This window comes from Erpetoichthys calabaricus, chromosome 3 (genome assembly GCF_900747795.2).
Source record: "Erpetoichthys calabaricus chromosome 3, fErpCal1.3, whole genome shotgun sequence".
Classification (NCBI taxonomy): Eukaryota; Metazoa; Chordata; class Cladistia; order Polypteriformes; family Polypteridae; genus Erpetoichthys; species Erpetoichthys calabaricus.
The window spans coordinates 96,210,581-96,221,795 of record NC_041396.2 but is presented as its reverse complement, the minus strand read 5'-3'; the positions used below and the strand labels follow the sequence as shown (position 1 = coordinate 96,221,795).

At 37.4% G+C, this 11,215-nt stretch overlaps 1 protein-coding gene across 2 annotated transcripts in view; it reads left to right on the top strand.

The window, feature by feature from the left end:
* Positions 1-2,427: 2,427 nt before the first annotated feature.
* fdft1 (farnesyl-diphosphate farnesyltransferase 1) overlaps positions 2,428-11,215 on the top strand; it is a 29,762-nt gene continuing 20,974 nt past the window's right edge. Inside the window, exons 1-4 of one of the 2 annotated variants that reach the window (XM_028797197.2) lie at positions 2,428-2,634; positions 6,037-6,134; positions 6,494-6,677; positions 10,864-10,992. In XM_028797197.2, the coding sequence (XP_028653030.1) occupies positions 2,536-2,634; positions 6,037-6,134; positions 6,494-6,677; positions 10,864-10,992 (510 nt within the window). In that variant the 5' untranslated portion in view covers positions 2,428-2,535. Of the gene's footprint in view, positions 2,635-5,646; positions 6,135-6,493; positions 6,678-10,863; positions 10,993-11,215 lie in introns of those variants that run through there. The other variant, XM_028797196.2, reaches the window with a different exon arrangement.

The window sequence follows — 11,215 nt, the reverse complement described above, 5'->3', positions numbered from 1 at the left end:
AATTATTTTGGTTTTATGTGCTGCTTTGTATCTGCGGATTTGCCTTAAGCTGAGACTACCATAACTCAAGACTAGCCTGTATACTTTTTTATAAATACAAAATGGCAAAATACCTACTTTTAAAGATTCCCTCAAAACACACAGTACTTTTCTGCTGTACTGTATATGCTTGGGAAAAAAATTCTACTGAGGACTATAGAAGAACAACCTGTGAAGCATACTTTTCTATCATCTTTCTTCTGTTGTCTGTCATTGGAAATGTTAGCTAGCATTAAAAGACAAGCTAAGTGCTTTCTCTATTGCTTGACTTTCTTTGTTTGCCATTAGCTAGAAGAGGGACCTACCTTATTTGGCTACACCTTTTCAAAAACACCCATACATGAGCGTGTGTCCCATCCTAGATAAATGATAAGACAATCACACACATTTCACCTTAAAAATAAATAGCAAAACAACAGTACTATCCATCCATCCATCATCCAACCCGCTATATCCTAACTACAGGGTCAAGAGGGTCTGCTGGACCCAAGGCAGGAAACAAACCTTGAGCAGGGCGCACACACACACACTCACACACCAATCATACTCTAGGGACAATTTAGAATCACCAATGCACCTAACCTGCATGTCTTTGGACTGTGGGAGGAAACTGGAGCACCCGGAGGAAACCCAAGCAGACACGGGGAGAACATGCAAACTCCACGCAGGGAGGACCTGGGAAGCGAACCCAGATCTCCAACTCCCACTGCGCCACCGTGCAGCCCAACACTACTATGACTTTTCAATAAGAAAATGAATTGCATTTTGGCATAACAAAAATAAAGATAAGGTTGTATAAAATAAAGGTGTGCAATGTTTTGTCTTAATAAGTAAAGATTTAAATTTGAATTATTTTTAATTTTAGGGACAAAACAAAATACAGTTCAATCAAAGATACATTAAAATATAATTGCAAATAAGACAGTATGCAACAAAAATCTCTGGATTCCGAAAATGACAAATTGTATGTTAGTCAAGGTGTCTGCTGTGGTGGGATGGGTAGCATAGGACCATATAGGACAAGGAAATATATAAAAATGCAGATACATGTGGGGAAGCATGGTGGTGCAGCGGTCAGACTACCGCGTGGCAGTTAGGACACCGGGATTTGCATCACAGGTGTTCCCTTCTGTTGAGTTTGCATTTTCTCCCTGTGCTTCAGTGAGTTTCCTCTGGGTGCTCCAAAGACATGCAGGTTAAGTGAACTGACATTGCTAAATTGGCCTGTGTGTGTATGTAGTTGTTCACCTCATAATGAACTGGCGTCCTGTGCCGGTATTGTTCCTGCCTTGTGACCTATGATTGTTGGGATAGACTCCTGCTGACCCGCGACTCTGGCCAGAAACGGAAGATGGATGGATGATTGTATACATACATGCAAATCCCTTGTATTTATTTATGCAGATAACATAATAATAAATGCATCAGGTTAGCATTTATCTACATGTAAGCCTCCCTATCACTTAGTGTCATTTCAAGTGTTTATATGTATTCCTTCATATGATGTTGCAAGTCAATCGCTGGGTTAAATCAAATAGTTGATAGAAAGAAAAACGGTTTAATCTGGTAGTAAATAAATCCCACTGTTTTTCAGACCCTACCTTTTATAATGAGTGTTAAAACTTCTGGTTTAGAGTAAGGAGTATTTGACGCAAGAGCATTTTATAGTATACGCCTTTCGCAGTTATAACAGATTGTCCCAAAATTGACTTTGTAATTTAAAAAAATCTGATTAGATACACTACACTTTTTGTAAAATATGTTGTGTAAATTTTCTGTGTAAAATTTGTACGTTAACACGGTCTGTATTATTTAGTACAGTTCCTATTTTTTTCTGGTATGGTCCTACTCACATTAGTGGTATTTCGAAACTGCGTAGAACATTTTAAAATGAAGAAATGAGGACGACAATTGGAGCCATGTCACGTATTTGTGGGTACCTTGAAAATGAAAAATATTCCAGCCATAGCGTTTTTGTGCGTTTGCCTATTGCTAAACACATTACCTCATTGCGATTCCGCTTTCAAAATGAAAGTTGTGGAAGAACTCCCGAAATTAGAGCTGTGAGATTAGATTTTCAAAGCCAAAACATTTCAAGCGAAGACCAATGCTATAACAACGTGAAAACTTTTACATTTTGCAACACACAGCAACAACCGCACGTTGTTCTACGTAACCTCACGCAACGCTTCTTTCGTGGCCTACTCGAGCCTGTCTCTCCGGTAGGCGGGCTATCACGCCAGCTCGCGATGCTTACTATTGGTCAGTTTTAGCTGGGCCCATTGCGAATAACAAATCAGTCGCGTCACTCCACTTGACGTTACTTGAGTGACTTTAGCGCACCAAGAAAGAGGCGTGGTCGGCAAACGGAACACGGCAGTGACTTGAGTTCAGGTAGGAAAGCAGGAGGAGGAGGAGTTGGTGCTGGAAATGATGCTCCACCGGCTCCAGTGGTCTATTTCTAAGGATCTTTGAAAAACGTCGGGACATTTAGCAATGGACATCCTCAAATCTCTAGGTCACCCAGAAGAAATTTACAACCTCTTTCGTTTCAAATTGGGTGGCAGTCGCAAGGTTATGCCCAAACTAGATTATGTGAGTATTCGCAATATGTATGGCTTTTACTTTTAGGAGTTATGCTTGGCTATTTAATGAAACATTTCGACAAAATCGAGTCAAGTTTACTGTCGCGTGTACACAGTACATTTTCTGTACAGTACATTGAAAATCCTGACTTAAGTGAAAAGATACCACAGTGCTTTTGTGTCTTTAAGTGATGGACTTCAGACATTTGGACACAATTAATTCACTGAGAACCACTTGACGAATATGCGACGCAGCACAAAGTTAACCGATTCGCTAGAGATGCGCATCTACTGCAGGTGTCTTTATTAAATGCCAGCGCTGCCAAATTTGTATTATTTATAAAATGCATTTTAATTTGGATCATATTTGTTAGTAATGACTATATCACATAAAACCGTTAGATAAACTGAAGGGTAGGTATGCTAGAAAAGTAGATTATCAGCTGTTGAAAACAACTTGAGAATGCAAAAAATCGCTCCGTGTTTGAAACTAGACCAATCGTTCTGTGCACCCTGTATCCCCACTGGCATCAGGATTTTCATCTTTTACTGGATCTTCTGTACACGTACTGTCGTTGGCAAGATACATGCTGAACACATTCCAAATGCGGTTGATTATATCCCTGACAGCTTTTGTGGTGTCATAAATTTGGAAACGACTTAACCTAAACCCCTCATCTTAATGGTATTCCCCCACAATGGTACTAGTCGTTTGAAATTCAGTTTCTTTTGTCGCAGACCTATTGTATTGTCAGTATTTGGTAGCCGGGTTTGTCTTGCTCGGAATATTTCGTTGTACCACCAGCCATTCGTATTATTGTGAATTTCCCATTGGGATTAATAAAGTATCTATCTATCTATCTGTATTACCAATTTTCACTTACACCGAGAAAATAGCAATTATTCGTACTTGGTGTCTGCCGCTTGTTCATCAACAATGCTATCCTCCCGCTGACAGGTTCAACACATACTTTCTCCACCTTTATTATATATTTAAAATTATATTTTTTTGTTTTTCTCATTTTTCCATTGGCACTTAAAAAAAAAGAATCTTCCCTGTACTGAATGATCTTTTCTTTTGCAGTGAGATGGGGAAACGTCATTTAACACAAAATGTATTCACTTATCTTGTGGTCTTGCTACTTGGTTCAGAACCAGATTGTTTCAAATTGCTTTTGATCTTTTAAAGCTTGTCTAGTTCAGTTCTTTGGTATTCATTACTTTGTGTTACATTTCAACAACATCATATACCGTATCATCGTCTAAGCCCATTTAATTCTGAGCAGGGCTGAAACCCATCCTATCAAGCATAAGGTGTAAGACAGGATCAATTCCTGGATTGGGTGGCGGTTCTTTGATGGGAGATCATACTCTCACACACACAGGACAATTTTACAATGACAATCCTCCTAACCTGCATGACTTTGGACAGTGGGAGGAAGCCAGAGCACCCAGTCAAAAACCAACATAGACATGGGGAGAACATCCAAACTGCACCCAGCGAGGACCAGGGATGTGAACCCAGGTCTCCTTACTGTGAGGGAGCAGTGCTACCGCTGTGGCACCATGCCATCCTTATCATATATTCAAAATATTTTGTCTCTGTGATCTTTCATTTAAATATATTTAGATTCTATTCATAATATTGACTTTTAATTTCATTCATTTAATAAATTATTGGTTACCTTTGACACTGTGATTTCTCCCTTGACTCTTTTTAACAGTCCTCACTCTCACAGTCCTGGCTTTCCTCTTGCAATAGATCTCCCACCATGGTTGTACCTGGGATAGAACTCAATCTTGCATGGTTATCCTTTTTGATTATGTGTAGCCTTTTGTCTTAATTTCATTAACTTACAGCAGTCAATTGCAAACAACAAATTCCTGGCCTATTAGGCATCTTCCTGAAGAGTATACAGGTATCTACAGCAGAGGATTTTGGTGTGCAGATATGATGCAAGAAGCTTCAGACATAGGATATAGCAGAGATGTTAACAGTGGAGCTCTTAAACTGCTTATTGCCATCTGCAAATATTGTTTTAGAGTATTTAGCCATATATGAACTCTCTGATGTAGCCATCATTTGATCATCATTACTTGTCTCACCTAACCGTCGCATTTTTGGAACAGGCACAATGTAGGGACAAACCTGACACAGGGCAGCAGCGCTTAAACAGTCAAACACAACACACTTGTATATACTGGTTCATTTTCAAGTTGCCAATTGGCTTATTGTGATGGATTTGTAGTTAAAGAAAGAACAAAAGTCCCAGAGGAAATGTTGGATTCCACACAAAAGACAACACATCTTGGTTTCACAAAACAGAAGACAGCTAGGTTTTTAACTAGTGTTCAGTTGCTGTGATGCCAGTGTGCTACTATTCTGTCCTCAAAATTATTACAATGTTGAACTATCAAAGAATTTGCTTTCAAAACATACATACTTACCATATACAAGGAATCAGAGGTTAACCTGGCAGCACAAGATGGAAACCTTTCTTCAGTTGGATTGCTGTTTTTGCATGAAGCATGTAAGTACACTCACACTTGAACAATTTAACATGAAAACATGACACTCCATACAGACACATGTGGAGCATGCAAACTACATACTTTGGTGTCTCAGACAGGATTACAGTTTAAGACTGAGGTAATTTGCACAACAGACTGTCATGTCATTATTAAATCGTGAGACAGTTTCTACCAAAGGTTTTAAAGTAGCGTTGTTTCAACTATTTTCACTTTTTATTCTACAGCCCTTTTACTGCACTCGCCTTTGTCATGAATGGGTCATACACAACACAGCATCGTTAACGTTTAGGTTAAAATCGACTTACGTAGGAAACAGCAAGTAGCCTCACACAAAATGCACTGTCATGTCCTGAGTGCAACTGATAGGTAACAGCCGTGCAAAACTTAGGTTGCACTAAATGGGACTTCTACGGAGTGACTAAGAAGTAGCACTTCTCGTCCAAGTTACTGCGCCATGCGAGCGCTACTGGGCGGCCGCGCGCATATTGCGCAGGTCGCGTACAGCGCCCGGGAGGCGTAAACAAGAAGTGAGAAAGTATGTCCGAACGCGTGTGCTATGCCCCTTGACTGAGGATTTGTTTCATGAAAAACGTTGCCTAGTGGTTTGTGGATTCCTTTGCATGTGCGACAGGACAGCGCAAGGTGACCATGAGAGACGGCACGCTTCTTTAAGCAGGAGATGGCCGCCCCAGGCTGCAAAAGTACCCTGTCATGGGTTGTGCTGAAGCGGAGCCTGTCTGCCTCTCCCCGTAGCACGTCGGCTGCGCCCCGGCCCCTGCTGCATGGAAGCAAGCTGTCGGAGAGGCGAGCGACACACCCTGCAGTTTACCAAGCAACATTTACTCATCGTTATCCAGTCTTCCTGTGTTTCTCTTGCCAGGAGTCCATGACCGAGAGCCTGAGAACGTGCTACCACTACCTTAACGAGACGAGCCGCAGCTTCGCTGCTGTCATCCAGGCGCTGGACGGTGAACTTCGGTAAGTGAGCCTGTAGTTGATATGCAACTACTTCGGTATGCAACTTAACTGCTCGACCACGGGCAAGAGATTACATTTTACTTTTGGCAGTATGGCTTTGATATTGTATAAAAAGTTTTGAATGAAACACAAAAAGTTTCTTGTGATTTCGTTTGCCTATTAAGAAGCTGGAACATTTACATGTAAAGTGTACAATTTGGTTTTTACGTGATCAGGAAGGCTGTCACAGCAGTTGTTTTCAAAATTAATTTGCACTTGATTGAATTGAAATTTTTAGCGAAGTGCATTTGTTTTAAAGTGTCTACATATATTTTGTAATTCACAAAGAAGGACCCCTAATGCACGATTATGCTTTGCAGTCATGCTGTGTGCATCTTCTACTTGGTGCTAAGAGCTTTGGACACTGTGGAAGATGACATGACTATCCCGCTGGGAACAAAGGTGCCACTGCTCCATAATTTCTACACGTTCCTTAATGACCCTGAATGGCGATTCACTGGCAGTCAGGAAAAAGACCGGAAAGTCCTTGAAGATTTCCCAACGGTAAAACGCTTAACACTTGTTGCCTTTTTGTAAATTATAAATTGGTGAGAACAATGTGTATGCTATTAATCCACAACCTGTTTAAACGCAGCGCAGCTGAAAGGTTGTTAAAGTCTTTTTGTCATCCAAGGTTCAGGACAATGCAGAATCCCTAAAACAATGTAAAAGTTATATTCAGACATGTATGCCTGTGTTTCAGAATGTTATATTAGTAAGATAAAAAAGTAATTCAAATTTGCATGATCACTTTTAAGATAGTGTATTGAAACCATGTCCTTCAAGTCAGAAAAGTGACAAGTTTCCTCATTTTCACATACAACCTTATTTTAAGTTAGTTAAGCTTTCCTGTTTAAAGGAATAAGTGAAATAAAATTGTGCAATTTTCCTAATTTGCCATCAGTATCTGTAATTTAAAATTATAATTACAATAGCTTATAAATAGAAGTATTCATCCCTTTGGGCTTTTCATATAATATTGTACAACCATGATGTATTTAACTTTTTTTTTTTTTTTTTTTTTGTAACCCATCAACATAAAATACTGTATAATATCCAAGTGTAAACAAATCCAGACATGTCATTAAATTATTAAAAAAAATATATAGATGCCATAGGTCTGTACTCCCCTGGAGCAATACTTAGTAGTACCACTTATTGCAGAAACTGTGGTTCTTAGGACTTTATTTAAAGCAAATTACAGCTGTGAGTCTCCTTCAAAAAGTTTCAATCAGTGCAAGACATGTTAACACTGCAATGTTTGTCCATTATTCTTAGCAAAGATGCCCAGTCTCCATCTCTTTTGATGGAGATTGTTTGTGAATAAGATGTTTGCATTATTGCACAGGTATTAATTTGGACTGAGGTCTGGGCTTTAATTGGGCCCCTCCAGGAGGTTAAGCTTTCTGGTTTTAAGACATTCCAGTGTGACATTTGCTGAACGTTTCAGTGTCATTATATTGTTGGAAGATGAATTGATTATGTTCCAGTGCTTTTGTGGATTTTAGGAGGATTTCCTTCAGAGTTTTTCTATATTCCACTCCATCCCTTTTCCCTACTATTTTTAAGGTTTGTTCAGTGGCTGCTACAAAGAAGAATTTCCAGTGCATTTTGATATCACAACCATGCTTTACTCCACAGATGATGTTCTCAATGTGATTTGTTGTATTATGTTTGGTCCTATTGTGGTGCTTATTACTGTGGTGCCAAAGTTCTCTTTTGGTCTCATTATACTGCATAATTTTCCTCCATATTTTTGAGTCTTTCAGTTTGGGTCCAACTTCAGCTGAGATGTGATATGAGGTGTTTTAAGAACAAAAGCATTCTACTTGCCATTCTTGTGTACAAGCCAGATTTTTGAAATGTGTGTGCTACTGTTGTCTCATACTTTCTCCCTCCTTTCTCCGCCCCAAATTGTGAATGATGTCATGCACTTTTCACTAGGTAATATTTTTTGCGAATGCTGTATGCTCACATGATATTGGGAAGAAAAATACTCTGCTGATTTGTTGACTAGTTCTGGATTTACTGTTACTCTCAATCCTTTGAGAGCATTATTCAGCGTAACACCATATGGGAAAACCCTCTGTCATGAAAAATCTGTTATGATGTTCTACAGTACTCCACCTGTTTGTCATCTTATCTTAATCAGATGGGGGAAATCCTGATCCATTTTCTATAACTCAATTGCAAAGGGATGGCGTGTTTTACTTACAATCAGAAAAAAAATCCAAATTTCCACACAAAGAGAAATCCAAAAAAGTTTTTCAGAATTTGGCACGAAGGTATTAATGCTGTTCTAAAATAAACTAACGGGACCCTGTTAACTATTTTGATGTCTTAGTATGTATACTGAGCTCCCTGATCCTTTGCTGTCTGTATTCATTTGATGTAGATATTCATTCATGTTCAGGAAGTTGTATTGACTGCATCCTTAATTAATCTGTGCCTCATTCATTGTTAAACAATTTATCAAATCAATACAGTTTAAAAACTAGGTTGTGCCATTCGTAATTTCATAGTGAGAATGTGTCTATGCGCACAAGGAATTCTTGTAATTCAGTTCATTTTTTTTGTTTGTTTTCCATGATTTTTGTACATAAGGCTTCAAGGATTTGTTATAAAGTACACCTGACCACTTCATGGGCAGTGTTGGGGGTTTCACAGCATTAAATGGGCCACACAACCTGCTTGCAGAAACATTTTTCTTTCTGGAAATCGTTTTTCCTGGAAGTATTAATTTTTTAACATGTTTTTCAATTCCTGTACCATGTACTTTCTAAAGGTTTAATTTGATTACTTTGGATAGAGAAAACTGTTTAAAAAATTACTGTGAAATGCCTGTTCTGGCCATAACTTGCTCATAAGACATGCGTATGGCTGTGCTAAGCACAATCCAGTCTTGTATTCTTGTCATCTTCCACACTTTATCAAAGAAAAACTAGCATGTTAACTTAATCTAGATTCAGAAGGTTAGGCCTTTATCGATCGATAGGATGTTGTCCGAATAAAAAAAAAAAATAGTAAAACCAATCAATGTAGCAATTTCACTACAGTTGCAAACAAAAAGGAAAACAAATTCTTGAAGAGCATTTTTAAAAGGTTTAAAATGGAAAAGGAATTTGTTTTTCTTTATAGCACAACATGATGCTTCAGCATTCAGTTTACAGTTCAGGCAGAAATACTTTTTCCACTCCATATTGCTCACTCTGTGACCATCTGCTCAGATTATCTTTTTTCAACCAAGCAACCATGTTACTCTGTGAATTTGTCCTGCAAAAAACAATAAATTTTAGGCTTCATATTACTGCTTTTCATAAATTATGTGTGTTGAAGCTTAACTGGCACCATCAGTGGATAGATCAACTTCTAAATGTACTGGAAAGAAACCCTTTAAACTGCCATTATCCTAAGCAGTCATTAGGCCAGGTGCTCATGCTGACGTAGTGTTAAGAATGTAGTTCTCCTCTCTCCCACTCTTGCCCTTTCTTAGCTGGGCTTTCTGCTGTTCCTTACTCCTTGAGTAATAGGGATCTTGAGGTTAGGTTTGTCTTGCAACAACTTTAAGTGGAGAGTGCATGTCTGAGGAAACACATTGTTTAATATCAAGTGTAAATTTGATAACTAAAACTTTATGTAAACCAAACAGTGTCATGCTATGCAATAATATTAAGCCAGAGTTGGAAAGAAAATAATAAATCATTGTTTGGCTTTGAATTGAAATAAAAGATATGCCTTTTCTTTTTTTTCATATTTATCAGCAGGAATGGGCACATATATATTCTCTTAATTAACTACTTATAAAAAAAATGCAAAGCGGAAAAAATGTGTGGTGTATGAATAATATGAACAGTTATGACTGAAATTTACTTAGTAAAATGGATAATAAGTACTATTAATGTAGAAAGGAGCACTCCTTTACCAAAAAAGGAACTTGCATCTTAAGAATACATTTACAACACAAATGCATGTATTTTTATGTTTCACAATTAATGATATCTTGTATTGGAAAATATTGGATTCAGGATTGCAGTATTTCTGTAATATCAGAAGCATACATATTCTTGCTTGTTTGACATGAAGGTGATACTGGTCTGGCAGCATGCATTTTGACACAAAGCGCTTGTATTGTATAATGTGTGAATGGTTTCAAAAAACAATGCCAGCATTTTATTAATATTTCTTTTCTAGTGATAGATTCCATCAATCCAACTTGTTAAATAATAACAAATGTTTGGGATCAATTTGATGTGAAATAGTTTTATTATGTGACCTGCAGCAGGATGTTGTTTGTACTGCTGCAAAAAAAAGGGGTTCAGCAATAAGTCACTTTTGAGGTGTGTTTAAAAAATGCATTTTCTGACCAAATATAGTATATACAGTATAAATGACAAGAAAATCAAAACACATTTGGTGCAACAACTACCAAAATATTATTTTTCAAAATAAAATAAAAAGCTAAATATACTGCTAATTTTAATTTGATAGTAATCAAGTCTGTTTTATATATCTTATTTACATTTTGAAAAAAGACAGTTATTTATACAGTAAATAAATATTATAAAAAGCAGATTTAGTTGAATTCATTTGAATTTGATGGAAAATATATATTTTGTGTGTGTGTGTATAAATATATATATAAAGTAAAACAGTACTTGAATTATATCTATATGCTTATATTTTTTTTTAGATATCCCTGGAATTTCGTAATTTGGGTGCAGAATATCGGCATGTAATTTCTGATATATGCCACCGCATGGGAGTAGGAATGGCAGAATTCTTAGAGAAGAATGTTCAGTCCATGCATGAGTGGGATAAGGTAATATTTTTATGGATCTCATATCATTTATTCCTAGTCCACAAAAAAATATTACTGCGTGTCACTGTTACCAATTCAAACTTCACTGTTAAATGACTTTATAAACTTATTCAGTGAGGTAATCACATTTTATGCTGAGTAATGACAAATACATGTAACTATAAATTTATATATATGACCTGCAGCGGTTTCAACTACATTCACTTACGTTTGTATTACAGTT